This window comes from Amblyomma americanum, chromosome 8 (assembly GCF_052857255.1).
Source record: "Amblyomma americanum isolate KBUSLIRL-KWMA chromosome 8, ASM5285725v1, whole genome shotgun sequence".
Taxonomy (NCBI): domain Eukaryota; kingdom Metazoa; phylum Arthropoda; class Arachnida; order Ixodida; family Ixodidae; genus Amblyomma; species Amblyomma americanum.
In genome coordinates this window covers 12,753,887-12,775,248 of record NC_135504.1, presented here as the reverse complement: position 1 = coordinate 12,775,248, position 21,362 = coordinate 12,753,887, and the positions used below count along the sequence as shown (strand labels likewise).

General features: G+C 46.5%; 1 protein-coding gene across 1 annotated transcript in view; it reads right to left on the bottom strand.

Annotated features, from left to right (window-relative positions):
• The window catches only part of LOC144100925 (fatty acid synthase-like), a 55,681-nt gene extending 40,137 nt beyond the window's left edge, over positions 1-15,544 (bottom strand). Inside the window, exons 1-4 of the mRNA XM_077633848.1 lie at positions 15,405-15,544; positions 4,835-4,973; positions 4,198-4,524; positions 1,831-2,031 (exon numbers count right to left, since the gene is read on the bottom strand). Coding sequence (XP_077489974.1) covers positions 1,831-2,031; positions 4,198-4,524; positions 4,835-4,973 — 667 coding nt within the window. The 5' untranslated portion in view covers positions 15,405-15,544. The remainder of the gene's footprint in view (positions 1-1,830; positions 2,032-4,197; positions 4,525-4,834; positions 4,974-15,404) is intronic.
• Positions 15,545-21,362: the final 5,818 nt, after the last annotated feature.

Here is a 21,362-nt window from a genome sequence, read left to right as displayed (position 1 = left end):
ATATTGCCTTAATCTGCTTTTGAAGAAGCGTCCAGCTTGGGCGCGCATAGTTCCACCAGTCGATGTGCCGAGAAGTCACGTGATCTTGAAGCAGGAATGCAGCTTGGAAGTGCCGCTGCGCCCCACGAACCTCTTTTATCTGTTCTCACCACTGACCTCCTTCAGAGCGCTTTAACTCACTCCATGCTCTCCTCCTTTGTCATTCCTCCTCATTCTCTTACAGGATGCACCTGTTGGCCTCCACGAACTACTCTTCCTCTGTTCGGACCTCATTCATCTTTGGAGTGCTTCATTTCACACCGCTCTTATGATACGCTCCCTCCTCATGCTCCTACAGGTTACGCAGACTAAAGAGCCGCGAAACCCAAAGATCGGGCGCTTAACAGCAGTGCTGTAAAACTGATCGTGCTATAAGAAATTGCGCCTGTCACTCACAGGCTCTTTTAACCCTGCGAACAGGTTTCAGAATTAGAACGCTGATTTACATGTTCCAGATGAAGCTTTAATCTCAGCCACCAAACAGTGACTTCAAAGTGTCTCTCAGATAAATCCACAGTCTTACACTTTCGAAACTTAGCTTCGACGGTGGGTTGCAATAAATTCTAGTGTTTATTTCTTTCTCAGACATCCAATTGCGACTACCCGTGTCAAAATATGTACTTGATGAAACAGGGTGAAACTGTGAATGGTTCATTACGTCCTGGATGATTCCTTATAGCCTCTCATTAAAACGACTATTTCTGACCTACCCGACGTATTTTTAAACCCGTTTTTCTTCTAAAAATATTACTACGGAAGAGCGATTGGGCGGGGCGAGTAAATTTATTTTCAGATAAAATTTTCTTCGAAATCATTTCTGGAATGTAATATTTTTATTCAGTATTTGATTTTTTACAGGAAGTATGAAATATTAAAGCCGCAGCGACAAGTTGAGGTAGAAAACTGAACAGTCTTGCTGAATAAGACTAATCGGCGGCCATGACCAGCCTATGCGTTGGCTTAAAGAACCGTTCATAATGCGGTCAGAAACGCTACAAGGCCAAAAGTAGGCGTAGTTTCATTATCGTAACCAGCCAGACTGCACAGAGCCTCAGCAGGACGAAGGCTTCACCCATATGTGTACAATTAACTCTGGGCTGTGCCTACCGCGGCAAACTTATCGCCGCAAATTTGTTGATCTCATCCACCCACCAAACTTTCTGCCGCCCCCTGCTTCGCTTATCGTCCCATAAAATCTAGTCCATGACCCTGAACGACCACCGGTCATTTTCTCTTCGCATTACATGTCCTGCCCTTGCCCATTTTGTCTGCCTGATTTCGACTAGTATGTCATTCATCCGCGAGTATGTCATTGTTCCCTCACCCACTCTGCCCTCTTCCCGTCTCATAACGTTACACTTATCATTTTCCTTTCTCTAGCTCCCTTGGTTGCACTCAATTTAAGTTGTACCCTTCGGATTAGCCTGCACTTTTCTGCCCCATATGTAAGTACCCCTAAGATAGTTTCTATATACTTTTGGCTTCAGGGATATTGATAAATTGTCATTCATAACCTGAGCGTACATGCCGAATGCGCTCAAGCCCAATTTTATTCTTTTAGTTATTTCGCTGAGTATACTCTAAGTAGGCGTATTTACTTGTCATTCGCCGTGCCTCGCTACCACTTGCAAACTGCGGATCGAGACTGCTGAGCAATAATTTAGTTTTCTGGTTATAAATTGCTAGATCCGGCTATTTCTTTTGGCTGTCCAAGTCACCGACCATGCTTTGTTACGCGTATCGATAATGAAATGCCTCGCCGTATTGATGCCCCTAGAAGATGTTACTTACCACAGGAATCGAAGGTCCTGCACTTTCCATCCGGAGACAACATTCCCAATCGAAGAAAGCCTAGCGATGCCGCAGCTTTAAGGCAGATCGAGGTTCCGCCGACGACAGCTGCTTCGCAGAGTCCAGAACGGACAGCCTGTGTGGCCTGGTGCAAGGCGCTCATAGTCGAAGAACATCCCGTGTCTATTGCCATGCTGAATCCTGAAAGTAAGGTAGCCATCTCTAAGCAACACCATCCCGATTTCAACATTGGGTATGACGATTTTAAAAATTACATGCGTTTTCAGCATGGTTCTTAGCAAACTGCATATGAAGGCCGTATTCGTTGTGTGACGCATAAGAATTCGACCGCTGGACAACTATGGCTACAAGCGTCCTCCACCCTTGAGCCCGGCTTTCTTAGCGGTGTGGGCTTGGAAAGGCCCGCAAACCATCTGCGCCTTTTCGGGGCAAACCCCATTTCGAATGGTTAAGCCTGCAAAGGTGTTTCGCGCTGTCGTGTTCACATGGGGCTCAAGTTCAAATTCGTATGCTCTAACCAGCGCGTCTATAGGGCGTATAGGTTTACTGTGACGGCTGTATGCGCTCTTTTCAAACAAGATTACTTCAAAGTATGACTGCTGTACTGGGAAACTCCGTAATCCCCAAGCACTGTTTGATGTTTGGTGAAAAAAACAAACAGAATATGACTGAAAAAGTCTTTGCTTTCCACATTCCTTATCACACTCCTTATTACAATAGCTTTCCACACTCCGTATCGTACTGTGAAAAATTTATTGTGGCGATGGCTTGCAAACAGGTAGTTTGGAATCGCTACCAGCAGATGCAGATTACACGTCTCCTTATGCCATCAGGCACTACATGTGCTTTGCTTAGGTGACTGCGCCGAAATTATTTTTGCCTCTTTGCGGCTGCTCCTACGTGCTTGTTCAATAGTTTCGGTCAACTTTGCTCCTCATGTATTTCCTGCATATTCTAAACACTTATGATCTTTGGAAGGTACTGCACAAGGTAGCCGCTGATCCTTAAGGTTAGCGGAGTGGATTCTAAGAGAAGGCGCGAGTAGCAGGGGGTGGCAGAAAGTTACGTGGTCGGATGAAATTAGGAAGATTGCGGGCTTACGGTGGCCGCAGCTGGCAAGAGCCAGGGTTATTTGGAGAGACTTGGGAGAGGCCTTTGCCCTGCAGTGGGCGTAGTCAGGCTGATGATGATGATGGATGGCGCAGACATGCCATTATTTTCCGGAACGGTGCTGAAGCCCTCGAAATAAATCACTGCGCCCCGATATAGAGTACAGAAATTTTTAACACGAATAATTAAATAAAAACTACTGTAGTCGATTCAAGTGCACACCAGAATGGTAAGTATCTTCCGGCATGACGAAAAATTTCCTCTACTTCCTAAAAAAATACCGTGCTACCTGCTCACCTAGATAAAACCGTTGCGGCGTCTGTGGCGGTTATCCGTGCTCAAATATCACGTAATAGGCTTCGCGTGAAACAAACGTGACACTAGTTCGTTCCGCGACTCCTTCTTCTGCATGTTGCTTTTACATAGGACGGCTTCGGGGTGTTCTCTCAGAACCCTAGCGCGACACATCTCTCATATCCAAGATCGTGTCTGTAGACACAGCTGTCTCCCAGACTTATTAACCCGCCGGGGCAGTTATTCTTGCAACATGTATCACTCATTATTTAACTCGGTGACTGCCACAACAGGTTCGCATGCATGAAAACATCAAAGGCTCCTCTGGCGTCAGGTTTCCTTACCCGCTATCATCCTTGTACGACTGCTCGCCATCTTGTGTCGGTTTCCGCTCACATAATTAAGATATATCTTATCATTACCGACCTATATTTGGGCGAACAAGTTCAGGCAAAAATAATGCTTTAACTCTTTCCCCGGCGCTCTTTATACTTTACTCTCCAGTCAGGCTATATGAGCAGAGATAACACTTTATTGTGGACATATCTCAGAGATGCATGACTTGGCACAACTTGGGCAACAGTGCAATTGGTCTATATGAGGGACTTCCGGTTTTTATTTTAAACAAATTTCTGTCACGACGACCACGGGAACGATGACTCACAGCTATTCCTTTAAATCACCTTCAGTAAGTGCAAAAGGGCCGCAAGTAACTATAACCAGTCATCCGTTTTTTACGAGCGTTCTCATTATTTTGCTCGTTAACGTTCACGTGCATCAAGTATTAATGCCTTTAACTTGTCCCTCAAGGGACCACCAGTGGAACGCTTATCGAGATCGTAGCGATTAGCTAGCTGTGGCTAGGTTACGCTATAGCGAAGAAAAAAGGCAAATCATTTTCCAGAGAGTAACACAATGAATTAGCGCTGAACCGCAACGTACCTTGGAAGTCGAATGAGTGAGCGATTCGGTTGGCGAACATCGATTGCAAGCTGCCTGTCGCGCCGTATCCATCAATCTTGTCTACGTCAAAGCTGAAAGCCTCGTGTGATTCGCTGTTTGAGGTGCCTACGAACACCCCCACCCTACGTCCACGAAGGGCCTGGGGATCGTAGCCCGAATCCACAATGGCCTCGTAACATGTCTCCAGCAGGAACCGCATCTGGGGGTCCATGAGGTGTGCTTGCTTGGGTGGCACACCGAAGAATTCGGCGTCGAACAGGGACAGGTCACGAATCTTGCCCATGCGCGCCGGCAGACCCAGGTGACCTGAATTCATTTGGTGGGAACGTCTTATTATATTCGAACCCCATGCGAAATTCACCATTGTTTATCTCGTCTCTTACTGGCTGCCCCCTAGAGCCAAACTTGCGGGAGGCATCCGCCAATCAGATAAATGACAGCAGGAGCACTGAGCACCGTGCATTGTGGCCCGTCATCAACCTGTGCTTTTCTTATAAATTGTGGTCACTTAAAAAAATTCACTTCGGAGCAAGACGCAATACTAAACAGGGATAATTCCGAAACCTTCGAAGAAAATAAATTGTAGAGAGTGTGTGAATGTGGGTGAAGCACATACCTCGAGGCCAGCGGATCTCGTCATCTGTGACGAAGTCGAAACCGGCGTACAGCTTTTCCTTGAACTCAGCCAAGCTGTCCGCTTGAGGAAATCGGGCCGAGAAGCCGGTGACCACGATGTCCTCCGCCTCCGCAGCCATCTACATCGGTAAACGTGGTAAGCACACGAGCACACCTAGGGTACCTAATAATAGCTAGTGCCACACTGTGATTTTATACGATCTAAAATGGTTTAAGCCTGCTGCTCGTTGTACTGCGGTAAAATAAAAAATTCTTTGTCCAAAGTATTTTTTTTTTCATTTTAAACGGGCGTGAGGAGGTGAAATACACAAGGGTTTTGTATTGACAGAGCTGCGCTACTTGACACTGCAAATACGAAAGCCACAGTATTAATATACCAATGGGACCAACATGCGTTGTCAGTTATAAAATTTGCCCACTCTTTGGAGGGGAGTAAGTTCATCGGAGCGGAGCATTCCCATTCGCTGGGTGAAAGTGACGTCACCAGACGGAGATATTCCCACTGGCGGGGGGCGCCCTCTCTCGGTGGGCATGATCAGACGTGCCTCAGCACAGCTCCATGCTTTGACGCTGTTATCGGGAGAAATCCTGCCCATCGACTGAAAACGAGTGAAGAATCGGATGTCGGAACTCGCCGGGAATACGAGGATACCAAGTTTTCCACCAAGTGAATCCGATTTTTCGAATAATCCAGGATTTTTGAGGCGAAGCGAGCTAAGCCTAACCCGGGCGATACATGGTCGGAGCCCCGGCGGGGGAGCCGAGGGAGCAGCAGCGGCGCAGCGGCGCCCCTAGCGTGAGGAACAGCAGCGCCACGGCGCGCGGCACGAAGCGCGCGGGAAATTTGAAACGAGGGCAGCCATCATGGAGGTGGTTGAAGGTGACGAAGGGGACCCGCGGGAGTTCACGGCGCCGGGACAGTGGTTCCAGTGCAGAGGGAAGAAGGTTGTCCCGCTCGAGAAGAGCAGGAGGGAAAACGAGGCCGACCAGTTCAGGCTCCGGCAGGCCGGAAGAAAACTGGCAGCATTTTCAGTAGAGAAACAGGAGGCACAAATACCGGAGGGAGCGGACAAGATTATTCTCCGACCCAAAGGTGGACTAGATAGACTCCTTCAACATAGACCTGCATACTTAACAAGAATGATCAAGGCGTCGGCGGGCGTAAATATTCAAGAAACGGAAGAGGAAGACATCGTGATACCCTACACGAAACAACATTCCATCCTCATCGCTACGACAAGTGGGGAAAGGAAGATGAAATACGTGAGCATAAACCTAATCAAGCTAGGGGAGGAAGAACAGGTGCCAGTCTTCGCCTACGTGGCCGCTCCGGACGGCTGCGGCAAGGGAGTGGTGCACGGGGTGGATAGGATTTTCACCCAAGAGGAGATCATGCAGATGCTACGGCACAAGGCAAACCCGGAGGTTATCGGGGTAAGAAGACTCGGGAAAGATTCCACGACTATATTAATACTCTTCAAGGAGGAGAGAGTACCGAGGACAGTCATCCTTGGGGGAGCCCCGCACAGATGCTACCTGTATAAGAAGAAATACGAAGTATGCAAGGCATGCGGAAGACTAGGCCATAGAATCGACGTGTGTCCAAACCCGGCAAACATCAAATGCCGTGGTTGCGGACAGGAAAATCCACCAGAGGCCCACACCTGCAAGCTGAAGTGCCAACTCTGCGGGAAAGATCACATGCTGGGGGACAGCAAATGCAAGCTGATCCATCGTACACCGTACGAAATCAAAAAGAGACACTGGGAAAAGAAGACGAAGGAAGAAGCGGACACGGGGGGAGCAACCAACCGCATCGCAAAAACCCAAGGAACACCAGAGCCGCCCAAGGGCCAGACCAGACGAGGAGAAGGAAGGATACAAGCCCAGGACGAGTTCCTTCCCTAGACTAAGAGAGGAGCAGCGGACAGTCTCCAGGGGACGAAGCTCTTCCAGAGGGAGGAACCAATCCAGGGGAAGGAGCCAATCCAGGGGACTGTCGAGCTCGAGAGCCAGGACCCCCAGTCGAGCCCGAGGCGCATCAACAACCCATAATGGTGAGAGCAAAGGCGTGAGCTTCGCAAACACGGCTACCCAGGGCGGAAAAGCAGGAGGATCTAAAATAGCGGCACCCAACAAAATCGAAGGCGACCCTCTTAGCGCTCAAGCCGACAGCAAGGGTGCGGAGATTAATATGATGGTCGAGGGTTACTCTCCACCCCCATCTAAACGCAAAGTCAGGGAGGAAAACTACTCAGACCTGAGAGTGGATGAAAAGCTAGAGAAATTAAATGCGAAACTGGAGAGAAGTCTTAAGAATTTTGCTAAGGAAAGAGACAGTAAACTTGAGGACTTAGCCAATCAGATTCAACAAATGCAGATACAGATGCAAAATCACTTTCACCTCATGACGGAGGCGCTCCAGCAATTAAAGGGGGAAACCGCCAACCTAAATGCGAGAGTGACTCTACTTGAGGAGAACATGACAAAGTTGAATAATGGACAGACCGCCCAATGACATCCAAATTTGGCAGTGGAACTGTCGCGGGTATCGGCGCAAGCGACCGGTATTGCAGAGCACGCTGTCGCTCCGCGAATCAGCCCCCCCCTTGCTATAGCGTTGCAGGAGACCGGTGGCCCGGCCAAATTACAAGGGTATCGCGCCTTCCACAGTGGGAAAGGGGACAAATCGAGAGTTACAACACTGGTGCAGAGAAACGTAGCAACGATCGAACACGATTTAGAAGACAACGTAATAGAAAACGTCTTTGTAGAAATTCTGGGGATCTTTAACGTGCACTGACATCGCACAGCACACGGGCGCCATAGCGTTTTTCCTCCATAAAAAAAAAACGGAGCCCTCCACTACGGCACCTATTTCTTCCTTTCTTCTTTCACTCCCTCCCATATCCCTTCCCATACGGCGCGGTTCAGGTGTCCAACGATATATGAGACAGATACTGCGCCATTTCCTTTCCCCAAAAAAACCAAACCAACCAATTCTAACAGGTAAAAAGGAGGAATCAAACACTTCCCTACTCATTATTTACAGCCCACCGCGACAACAGAAGGTCCGCTTCAGGGCGATAATGAACAAGGCACTTAAAATAGCGGGGAACCAGCCGCTAATTATAGTAGGGGATTTTAACGCCCATCACCCGGAGTGGGGTACACTAAGGAAGACGCAAAGGGGAGACAGTTGTGGGAGGACACGCATAACCTGGGGATAACATTGCTGACTGATCCGTTACACCCCACGCGGGCGGGGAACAGCATTACCGCCGATACCTCACCGGACCTGACCCTGATTAAAAATGTAGAAACGACGCAATGGATAAATACGGAACTCAATCTGGGGAGCGACCACTCAATAGTGGAAACCACGGTTGAAATCAGGAGTAAAGTCAAAGGAAAAAAGTGTTTCTGGACGAAAATCACAGACTGGGACTGATTTAGAGAGATTAGGGGGAACAGAGACATAACAAAGATAGGAAATATAGAGGACTGGTGCGAAGCGGTAAAGAAAGACACCAGGAAAACAACTAAGACGCTAGAAGGAGAAAAAGATCCGGAAATAGCGGATGCCCGACTCTTACACATGTGGGAGGCCAAACAGGGCATGGAACGTCGACTTAAAAGGCAAGGTAGAAACAACAAAAACCTCAGAAGAAGGCTGGCGCGTCATAACAAAGAAATAGAAGATTACGCCTTTAAGCTGTGTGAACAAAATTGGACTAACAAATGTAGTGACATGGAAATGAATATGAATCTCCCCCAGACGTGGAATATCCTAAGACATTTATTAGACCCTGACACGTCCAAACCACAAGCACGAGTCAAAATGGCTAAAGTTAGACACGCATGCGAAGAACAGGACGACGACATATTCATGAAAAAACTCGTCGAGACATACATAGGCGACACGGAAATTAGAGAGCTACCCGACTACCACGGGATTCCAAATGAGAAGTTAGACGCGCCCATCACGAGAGCTGAAGTAAGGGCGGAGATAGCGAAACTCAAAACCAAGTCGGCTCCAGGGCCAGATGGAGTCACGAATAAGATGCTCAGGAACTTAGATGACACCTCGATAGAGGCCCTTACCAGCTACATGCAGGATTGCTGGGAAAAAGCTTGGGGAGATCCCACCGCTGTGGAAAGAGGCTACCGTGATCCTGATTCCAAAACCCGGGAAACAACCGCAGCTGGAAAACCTCCGGCCTATATCACTCACGTCATGTGTCGGAAAGTTAATGGAACACATCATTCAGACCAGAATTTCAAGTTATATGAAGGAAACAGAGAAATGGCCAGATGAGATGTATGGCTTCAGGCCCCATCTGAGCACACAGGACGTCATGCTGCGGCTGCAGCAAGACATAATTCATTCCAGAACCAAAGACGCGAAAGTCATTATGGGACTAGACCTAAAAAAGGCCTTCGACAACGTCAAACACGAAGCCATTCTGGAGGGGCTCCAGCAGGCAGGAATAGGGCTAAAAACCTATCGTTATATCAGAAATTCTTTAACGGACCGCACGGCGGTTATAACTTTCCAGGAAATACATTCCGGCGTGATCAGGCTGGGTAACAGGGGAACACCTCAGGGATCGGTACTGTCACCCACTCTTCTCAACATGGCCATGAGAGGGCTCCCGAAGGAATTGCGAAAAATTGGGAACTACAACTTAAACTGCAGCCTGTACGCGGACGACATCAACCTCTGGATCAACAGAGGGAGCGACGCAGAGATCAATCAAACGCTGCAGGCGGCAGCAGACGTCATCTCAAAGTACGCGGAGGACAGAGGACTTAAATGTTCGCCTGAAAAATCTGAAGTCTTCGTGTATAATGACAAGGCACTCAGGAACAAACCTCCCTCTGACCCACAGGTGTACGTGGAAGGAAGGGAAATACCAAAGGTAGAGACAATACGAATATTGGGCCTCCACTTACAAACACACGGGAGGAACACGACCACAATTAACAAATTAGAAAACCACGCGACCAAGACATTAAACCTCATCAGGAGGGTCTCAAGTAAGGGAGGCGGCCTCAAGGAAAAAAACCTCCTAAGATTGGTACAGGCCTTCATCATTAGTAGAGTGGGATACGCCACGCCATATCTGAACCTAAAGGCAGATGAGAGGAGCATGATAGACGCGCTCATCAGGAAATGCGTAAAAAAGGCCCTAGGGTTCCCAATCTGTACATCGACGGAGAAGCTACTGGTCCTAGGACTGCATAATACGATTGCAGAAATCGCGGACGCGGTTAAAACCTCGCAACTTGAAAGACTCAGCACGACGCGAGTGGAAAGAGCTACGCTAAGTAATCTTGGAATGGCCACAGACAGGGGGCAAAAGGAAAGGGTCGACATTGACAGGGAAATCAGGGCGCACCTAAGAATCCCTCCCCTACCCAAGAATATGCACCCTGAGTTTAATAAGGAAAGGAGACAGAAAAGGGCGGAAGCGATAGAAAGAATATATTGGGGTAAACCCCGAAATGAAGTCGCCTACGTAGATGCGGCAGGGGACAGACACAGTCGATACATGACCATAGTGGCGGTAGATGGGGAGGGCACCCTCATCACGGCGGCCACCATACTAGGGAAAGAAACCGAGATAGCGGAGGAATCCGCTATAGCGATCGCTTGCGCTGGCACCAAAGCTAGATATATTATTAGCGACAGTAAGACCGCAATCCAAAATTTCAGCAGAGGGAGGATAAACCCCCTCACCACCAAAATTTTAACACAAGGAGTGATTGATAGGACGATCAACATCATCTGGACCCCGGCGCACGAATCTGTCAGCGGTAACGAGGCGGTCCACAGTGCAGCTCGAGATCTCTACCTCCGTGCTGTACAGGATGGGTCGGCTCAGGCCGAACATGATAGAGAAGGGCGATTATTCTCGTATCAAGAGATTACAGAACACTACAAGCAATGCCGGAGGTGTTTTCCCCCACCAAAAACGTCGTTAAATAGGAGTCAGGCGACGGCGTGGAGACGCCTGCAGACTGGAGTATACCCAAACCCAGTACTAAACAAACATATCCGATCGGACTGCGAGGACGATAAATGTAAAAAGTGTGGGGCGAGAGGAACCCTCGACCATATAATTTGGGAGTGCGCTTACTCCCCAGGTAGGGCGCAAAACATTAGCAGTAGGGAAGCCTGGGAAACCTTGTTGCGGAGCTCGGACCCTGAGCTCCAAATCACCGCCGTCCAACTGGCAGAAGAGGCCGCCGGCGAAACCAACCCGGCCAGCATCGAATGCGACCATCCCGTGCGGCTGGGCCGCTCCTAAGTCCTCTCCCCTGTAAAGGGGGGTGAGACAGAGCGGCCCAGGCGGTGTGGTCTTTCTCTGTTGGGCAATAAAAGTTTTCAACAACAACAACAACAACATTCCCACTGGCGGCCGGGAAGTGACGTCATTGCACCGGGAGTGAGATCTTCCGGTAAAGGCATGGACAGGTGCTAATGCTATGGCATTGAGAATAGATAGTGGAATTAAATGACGGTGTGAAGTTTTGTGTTACCCAACATTCCCGCAGTGCTGTTGGACACCCTTTCAAAATACAACTTTTTCCTTTGATTGATTTCAAATTTCGTCTTATAAAACTGCACTCAAGTTGCTTAGCTTGCTGGCAGTCCGACACTCTTGTCTGAAACATATTTCCAGCGAGAGTAGATAGCAGTTCTTTTAGAACAGTTCGTTTGTTGTGACTGGGTGGTCTAATTTATTGCGTAGCTTACACGTGTGTTTTCAAATAGCATTGCTTCATTATTGACAGCTACATGAAGCGAACTATTTGGTACGCTATTCTCTAACGAGATGCAAACTTTTTTTCGATGCTATTGCACATAACTCGGCCTTGTGGCATGAAAGCCACAAACCAGCTTCGAGTAGTCGCGAACGTTTAGGGGTGTGGGATGATACTGATCACACCACTTTACAGTTGTTTATCTTACAGCGATGATCCTTTGAGCGATTTTCTGTGGTGCTCACAGCATAAGAGCAGTTATGAGTAATGATCGAAACCAACACCCGTTCCCCTGACGCTTGAAGACAGTGCCATTCAGGTTTCCTTGAGCCACGAGGAATATGTGCGCCGGGAATTCACAGATGCTAAATGATACCGGTCGCTATATAGTACAGGAGGGCTTGAAAGTGATTCCCATATCGAGCAGAAGAAACGGGATAAAGAACTATCTCTGCCACTTAATCGCGGAAGAGGATGGACAATCTGGAAGTCTGGAACTGTACACCCACCATCCACTGCATGTATTTCACGGTGCTTTTGTCGGCTTTGGCTGGAATGGGAGCTCATGCTTGATCGCATCACAAAGCGTAAGGCTTTAAAGCGATCGGGTGGCAAATCAATCAAGGAGGGCCCTCACGCCGGGCAACCTTTATTGTTATTGGGTGCAGCACGCGTACACAAGACGCCGCCAAACAATCTGAAACGACTATGTGGCGCTCTCTGCGTGTCGGGATAGGGTATATAAGAATTTGGCGAAAAAAGCTTGATACGAGACAAACATCGGCTAACACTTAGGCAGTCCCGTGATACCGGCTGTGCCATATAGACTCATGGTTGTCTTTACAGCAAACCGCGTCGCCCGCGCAGAGGCATGGCGCCAGCGCTGCCAAAAACCGGCACTAAAAGCTGCCTAAGAAAAAGCGCAGCAAAAATGTCGACAAAATTTAGCTTTTAAAGCCGAGCCGATTTCGTGCTTTAAATAGCATTAAGACAGAAAAATAAAACTTCTTGACTCAATCGCAGACACCCCACACCTCAGGTTCGCTCTTACAATGCATGTCCTAGTATAATAATCATGCTGGGTGTTCTCGGAGCGATGCCTACTAAGTATTTTTAGCCTCCCTGTATGTCTGTGCGATTGACGCAAAACACTGGTACTTGTGCTAATCTGCGCTGAGCAAAGAGCCGCTAAATAAACTGTTATGGTGCGTTCTGCACTGTAGGATGTGTATAAAGTGTATAAATACGTTCGATCAGAAATGGCATCAGGTTTTACTCTTATTGGCAATGGAACGCTACGCGTCCTTCAAGGTCTTGACGTAACTTGTTATAATGTAGTCTTAGTTGCTCATAAAGGCATCAAGCAGTTCGGCTGATGGAGCCGTTCATACAAGGGGTGTTGGCGAGAACTAGATCGTTTCGAACATTCCTCATTTAAATTTAATCAGAAAGGGCGAAAGCCACAAAAAAATCGAAAGACACTACATTTTTAACCTACTCGTTTCCTTCATGATGTGGCACTGCGAGTGAGTTGCAGCTTGCCTTTCTAATGCCTCGTTTGCTCTACCGCAGGCTCAAATAATGAAAATCAAAAGTGAAATAGGCGCTGCAGAAACACAAATCAAGAAGGCCACATACCTCGTCTGTGCACAACGGTGTTCACTCGTGCGGTTTTGGGTCTTTCTGTAGGGCGTTGCGAACGACGAACCGAGAAGTCGAGTCAAAGGGTAACCTGACTCGAGTTCTCTTGACTTCGTGTAAGGACAGCATTGATCTTCATAACCCTCCTTCATCCATAAATTCTCGGCTACACCTTTCTCCGCGTCTTAGGCGACGCGCAGAACGGAATGACTCTTCCTATTACCTTCGAAGAACGCGTGCGCTTATCTCCGGTTTTCAAGCGTTTTTGTATGTGCAGGAATATACGCGAATTTCATGCTGAAGAACATGTCACATGCACTCTGTTCTGTGTTCTAGCCTGCGCCCTCAATGCTCATCCGTTTACATCTCATAAGGACCCACTTCAACTTACTGTGGGAAAGTGACGGCCTCAGCTGTTCTTTTCAATTAGTGCTGACGCATCCCGACTACAAGAATTGCTCTTAGACTCGGTGCTGACCGGGGAACGCTATTGCATAATTATGAAAGAATGCCAACTAGCTCAAACCACCGTTTTTCTATTAAAGGTTGCACTGTCGAGGTAGCTGATCGAAGTGCTGACTACATTTTCAGTTTGTGGGTGGGTGCGAAAGCCATGGAGGTATCAATGCATATTTTTACATACTTACATACAAGTTTTATTCTCCACAAAGAAGTGGAAGGAGGTGGAGAGAAAAGCCGTACATTTGCGGCTTGAAAAATACTCCGCCCCGTTACAGTGTATACAGCAGCAGAGTGGGGCAGTAGACAGTCACATTTTTTTGTTGAAAAGAGAAAAGAAAAACATTTTGATTTCGCTGGTCAGAATTTTTTTCAGGCACCTGTACGTTTAAAGAGATAACCGGAGGAACGATGTACGGCATCGCGATCGGCAGTCTAGGCCATGGTAAAAGCCCGGATGTCATAGACAATTTCAAATAAATCTAGAAACATGGCGATGCCCTTAGCTTTTTTTTATGTTTCTGCGATTCGCATGAAGTAGATTAAATGTTTTCTAAATGTTGCATATTTCTTTTTCTGATCACTGTACCCATTTGCTTTTTTCACAAATAGTGCCGAACGAGATAAATTCGTTCTCACCCGGAATAGCTTGGAAGCAACCCGCGCACTTGAAGACTGGTTCTCAAATAGTTATATTTACTCAATTTGCTAGCGAGATGACCATTCTCCCAACCAGCATAGCGATGTTCCTTCTCGAAGCCGCATTCGAATTGTCTGTGCTCAGATTTTCCTTAGTGCACTGATACCCTTTACGCATCACCAAGATAAAAACCTCGTTATGGGCTTTATTTATTTTAGACCTAGAGGATTCGCATCGCATATGTGGTGAGCCGAAAGCATGAAATAGTAAGCTGTTCGTACATTACCTCGAGCAGTAAACTTTTTACTTGAAAAGGTCGCGGCGTTTCGGAGGCGGCTTCAGGGGTAAAGAAGAAGCCTGTTTAAATTTATATTGTTTATGAATTTGAATTTAACCCGTTTAAATTAAAAACTGGGGATTGGAGAAAATACCCCACAATTTGCTCTAAGTCGTTCCTAAGCACACGGAAATCTGTCCAAATGTTTAGTTTGGAACATGAAATGAGGCGCCATCGTCAAAAATGATAGAATATTTAAATCAAAACAATAACAACACACAATATCACGAAAAACACTTCCTAAGAAAAGAAACCATAAGCACGAATTCGAAACGAAATTAAAAAAATCCGAAGCGATATTCTGTATGATCAGTGGCAATCCAAGTCAATAAATCTTAAAGGTAGAGTAATTGGCTGACTGCGTCAAATCAGTAGTTGCTCATGAACATGATTGTAATGTGTACATGTTGTGGTAAGTATCAGTAATGATGAGTTTTAATTACTATCTCGGGAAGGCAAACAATGAGAAAGGTGACATATTGACGGGGACATGGTGAGGTCGAAAAAAAACGGTGGCTTCATATTCGGAGCCATAAGCATGGTTATAAAGGGGGGGGGGGGGGGGGCAGTTTTTTCTAAATTTCGAAAAAAATTTACCGCCCCTATCCACACACATAACCTGTGAATGCTGATTCCCGCCATGTGCCACAATGTTTTCACGTTGCCACTTCTATGTAACTTTCCCTATACATTTACATGTACCTTGCAGAGTGGCCAGAAGTGATGAACCAGCCCCAGAAGTGGCGGCTGTCCGGGCGCCTGACGACTGTATTTCTGTCTCCGAGGCAATCAAAACTCGAGGAAAGAAAAATATGGAAAAAGAGATCGTCGCTTAGAACGGTGTGCTCGCTGAACAGCTGCCGAACTGTTCTATGAACTGGCCGAAGGCGCCTTTTATGCCTTGATTTTCCCGTACGCTCCAACAGCACTGTTAGGCTGAGCTCTGCGTGCTGAAAATACTGCGCCGGAAGCAATAAACCGTCGACTGGATCGCCGCTGACTCTCGGGGAGGACAACAAATAGTTTTCTTCTGCCGAGACAATCAATACGGCGCAGCGCAAATGGTTGAAAAGCACCGAGCTTAACCTATACTGTTGCATTTCGTACACAACTACCGAAGTGCATGGAAATATTCTTACAGAGCACCTCGTGTAGGCTCCAGTAATCATTTTAGCCTTCGCGTATTCGTCGTATTAGTTCCCTGAGTGCCACTATGGTTGCGGCATTCCGCTGGGTCTACGGCGGGTTCGGTTTTCGGAGTAGAATCAAGGCAGAAACGTCCGCGTGTTATGGGACATCAACGCAAGTTAAAGGCCCATAGGTAGACGATATTAAGCTGGGGCTCTCCACTACGGCGTCCCTCGTAGCCTCGGAGCGCAAAACACCTTCCATCGTCAATTCTACTATACATTCCTCGCATTCTATGGGGTTGATCTACTAAAAGCCGCTGTTTTGTATCGCCTTCGGGACGACCGATCCTTACGCCAGTGCAGCCGCTTATGTTTCATTGCCTCTGTTAGTTATCTTCAAATATTATCGTGTTATAGAATATTTGTTGCATTTTTTATGGGCAGAAGAGCCACTATCCGCAGAATTTGATCTGCAGGCTAAGATGTCAACTCAAGCCATACGGCAACATGATCCGTTAATGATGCTCTGAGTGATCGCTATGAGGCACTAGTTAAAGTTCTCGAACTAGGTATTGATTATTGTGTTCTTTCTGATAGATTACGTCAGATTACGTCAGTAATCTATCAGTAACCCACCGCCGGACACCCACCGGTAAAAATGGGTACAAGCCACCCCCGACCCGGCGCCCGGCTTCTTCAAAGGTGTGTGCTTGGAGGAGGCTCCGCAAACCCCGCTGCGCCTCTTCGGGGGCAAACCCAGTTTGGAACAACTCAGCCTGCAAAGGTGGTTCGTGTTTCACTCCCCAGTGAAGAGTTCGACTCAAGACTCGTACGCTCTAACCAGCGTCAGGTTCAAACACTATGTTCCTTCGTCAGAAGCGATTCAGAGTATCACTACGGTAATGGGCTAGTCCGGCTTTTCGGCTGCCCGAATTTGTGAGGAAATGATAGATTACTGACGTAATCTATCATTTTCATAATCCATTGCATCGTCCTCCCTAGCTTTTAGCCCGCAATCTTTTTCATGTTTACACAGCGGCGCACTGTACAGTGAACAAGTTACAAAAGCCACTAACAATTCTCTGCGTATTCGTCACCAAGGAGGCACCTTTATTACAACTGCCACTATGGCTCCTGCCACCATCTCCAGTATCACTACTGCCGTTACTAATCCTACTGTAACTGCTGGTCTGAATACTACTACAGCTATTACTTACATGTTCCAACATGCGAATTAGAGGCTTGGAGATTTACCACAGCAGTGAACTGCACGTCACTTTTTATTCCTTTTCGGCACGGTGTGTACCGCTTTGAACGCTTCTTTTGAAACTCTTTTTGGAAGCGTATCGAGGTGTTTTTACGAAAGTATTCATTCCGGCTTTATATGAAATTCCTGTAGGATAAAGTGGTAGAGAGTTTTGTGCCCAGAAAAAAAGGATCGCTGTTCATATACAATAAAGATGCACATTACAAAGTTTTACAGTGCTCCAAGGAACTGCTTTCGGGTGCTGTAACTATTTTCTTCTAACGCATTGTAGTGTTTTAGTGGACTCACTGAAAAATGAAGTACAGCATTCTTGTGAAAGGAATGTACTTTTTGAATTTCCTTAAGGCGGTAGGTGTGTTCTTTTGGACAAAAATGAAGACCTTGACTGTCAAGGCCTCGCCTTTCAGAGAACGATGTCAGTGAGCCATGGTCTCGCCCGGCGAATGACACATCCAGAGTCAGCATAAAAGATACCGGTTAATTTCTCTGTTAAAAGTCTCTGTATAGCGAATCCCGTAAACAAAAATCACTCATCTGTTATTAAGCCGCCGGCTGGATAACATACTCGTTGAGTAATAATAATAATTATTGGCTTTTGAGGAAAGGAAATGGCGCAGTATCTGTCTCATATATCGTTGGACACCTGAACCGCGCCGTAAGGGAAGGGATAAAGGAGGGAGTAAAAGAAGAAAGGAAGAAGAGGTGCCGTAGTGGAGGGCTCCGGAATAATTTCGACCACCTGGGGATCTTTAACGTGCACTGACATCGCACAGCACACGGGCGCCTTAGCGTTTTTCCTCCATAAAAACGCATCCGCCGCGGTCGGGTTCGAACCCGGGAACTCCGGATCAGTAGTCGAGCGCCCTAACCACTGAGCCACCGCGGCGGGTCGTGGAGCTGAAAGAACAAAATTTTGACTTTCACTTCCACAAGTGGGGTCTCCAGCCGCCACCCAGCAGTGAAGGGTTTCGTTAACGAAATACTTGGTCCAGGGACTTTTGTCCCCGATTGTACATTTCTATGGCTCGTGGGGGCCGCCGAACACGTGATGGTGTCCCAGCTGCGCTCCCGCCGGAGTTCTCCGGCACGCTGCTTTCGCGACCCATATCAAGTCGCCATCGCTGCGACCACGTGCCGCCTTTCGCAAGAAATGGTTCGGTCATGCGCTGTTGTGCGGCACCCGCATGCATCTATATTACTGGAAAATAGCGCGCGCTGTTTTAAATGAATAAAAAGGAGCTTTAGATCCCGTAAATTTTATGAACAAGAAAGTACAAGGATTCAATGCCAAAAAAAAAATGCTACAAAAAAGCTCGCAAGCTAATTTTCTCGATTGCATACGCTTACTTGCGTGTAATTGAGATTTCATCTCTTGGTTATTTCTGTTTAGTGCTGTTTTCAGCAGTGTTCAAGCTTTCCCTAATTTCTTAGTGAATATATCTTCAAGAAATATGAGGTTTGGCGAAATCTCTTCTGGTCGGGTAGTTAGCTTGTTTGGTCAGCGTTGCCTCTTTTCTGTTGAAATACACACATCATCGTGTCGATGTATTTTCAGACTGCCTATAAACATCAATAATTTAGCTGCACGCCTGCAGATTCGAGGTCCTGTAAGCGGGATTTCGTATACCTGAATAATCTGTACAGGAGATATTTTACAAACGTGGAACTCAGTATACGCAAACGTCCTGTAGACGATAAAATAGTAGTAGTCCAATTAAAGTGCAACTGCCCCACTTTTTGAGAATTCCGCGGTATTCAAATATCGATATGCTGTAGGGAAGGCGTTCCAAGTTATTTTGCGGTAACATTTAAAATGATGCCGTAATCGATCTGTAAATATCAGGCTTCTCATGTCAGTACCAGAGATTGTGGAGAAGTTCGTGCTGATGTCACGGGCGGTGATATCTCAAATTTTCGCGGCCGTTAAACATCCAAACCCTACCGTGCAATGTTTGATGCTGCCAAACAACGCTCTTTGGGCTTTGCCTTCGATAGCAGTGGTTTTACTCCTACAAAGCAAGCGTTCATGCCTTGGACACATATTTTCTTTAACTACGAAGTTTCTGTGTTTGCTGTATAGCTTTCATTTGTAGCCTTAATTATGACTGCGCTTGGGTGAATGCAAATGAGTAATTACTCCTTTATTACAAATCTACTCTACCTTGCGGGATTCTCCTAAAAATATTACCAGCACTGTTCCAACTTTGAGTTATTGATTAATTCGATCTCGCCGTAACATAAGCTTGCCGTCCCGGTTAACTCACTTGGCAGAGTGACTGCTTCGGTGAAACGGTGGTCCCGGGTTCGAACCTCAAACTGGGACGAGTTTTTCTTTAACAGACCGGTATCGTAGACGAGTTCATCCCCCCCCCCCCCCTCTTGGCGGAGTGCGTTGTGGAGGAGCTTGAAGTCCGTCGTGATTTATTCAGCGATTGCGTCACCATTTCAAATACTAGCCGAAAAGGACTTAGCCTAGGTTGCAACCAAGTTTCACAAATTTGAGCCCTTTAATATCATCGAATTCTTCTGCTGTTGTCCTTTAAGCTGCTTTGCCTCTTGCGTGAAACAGGAAACAGAAACGATGTGATTTGAATTATAATTGCCTTGCATTTTCACTTACCGTGATTTTTTGCAATCTTAAGTACTGGCGCAAGTTAACGGGTAACTTTATTCTCAGCACTGAACCTACGAATTGTACATGGAAGAAACTGCAAGAGAAATACGTTTATTTTCCACCCCAAGTCGAGCGTTCTAGCTGCATTTCTACTAAACTTTCTCTAGTTGGTCACAGACTTCTGGCATTCGAAAACACAAAAAATATTTGTTCGGAATGGCTCGTTTTTGCTGCGTGCGTTAAACAGGCTCTTATCATTCTATTGCTTTACCTTTAAAATATCAGTTGTTTTTCCATGCAGCATGAATCACACATCCGGTCGTTATTATTTCCCGTAGTGGGTTGAGCATCTACTCAAGTATATTTTACAGTTGTTCATAAAGAAATATTTGACCTCTTTTCAGCGTTACGAGTACGAAAAAAAATAATAAATGCATTTTCCAGATCCGCCGCCTACGCCAGTCGGATGCCAAATAGTAGTGACAGGATGTAGACGCCGTAGAGGCTTTTCATAGAAACCCGTACATTGAAACGCCACTTTGGCGAGTCACTACAGAGCTGTTCGGAGTAGAGACATGTGGTTGGAAGCAGAGAGTTATGGGGGGCTAGACGTAGCAATATGCTGGACAGAATGCAGTTTGAACGTCTGTAAAAACGGCGGAAGAGCACTTCGTCTCTTGCTCTGTTAGCCAGCTGCTCACTTTATGGCACCAACCTCATAGCAGTATGAAAGAAAGAAAAACAGGTTACGCCGATTGAGTGGTCGACAAAATTTTTCAGGTGCCGTAGCGCCTAACAGGAAAGAAGAGAAAAATCGCCGTAAGGTTTATGCCTGAGGGCAGTCCAAACTGTTTGTAAAAAACATTGGCTGTTAAAAGTTGAAAATTTCTGGACCTTTAATTTTATAGAGGTACTTGTATATGTTGTACATATTAATCTTAAAAATAGCCAAAGACATGATTTGCGCTAGACATTCGCGAACGTGAGATATTCTGTTATAGGTTTTGGGCTGTGTGTTGCAGCTGTTAAGCAAATAACGCTACATAGCATGCAACGATAGGTTTTATCTGTTGATAAGACATTTTTATCGAGTTATCTCAGGCCTACCGACCCTCTACAGTAGAGCTTAGAACGCAAGGTTGATATTTTTGCATCAACTGTTTCATACAAGCTATTACATCAGTGTGTCTAAGTGTATATATCTTTCTCAGACTCGACCACACGGCACAGACCAAAATACACACTAAATGATTATTCTTACAATTCTTGCGTGCATTGCGTCGTTGCATTGAGCACACATTTACCCCTCTCACCATGGTCTGATTGTTCCTTATTTATTACTCTGCTCTGATTATGTACCGGTTCTTTCCAACTTATGACTTCTATTTTACGCTTGTTGTCTCGAGTAGCGTTAGACTGAGTGTACAAATTGAGTATACCCACCTACTGTGGATTATCAACGTGTACGGAATACATAATCGATTTTGAATTATTTTGACTATGCAATTAATATTGACGACAAAAATGTGCCTAAATGCACGCCTGAGGTACCCCATTCTACTCAAGAAAGTTGCTTGCCTTGGCTTACATAAAAAGAAAGGCTCGACAGGAAGGCGGTTCATCATCCTGCAACGGATTCCTACATCAGC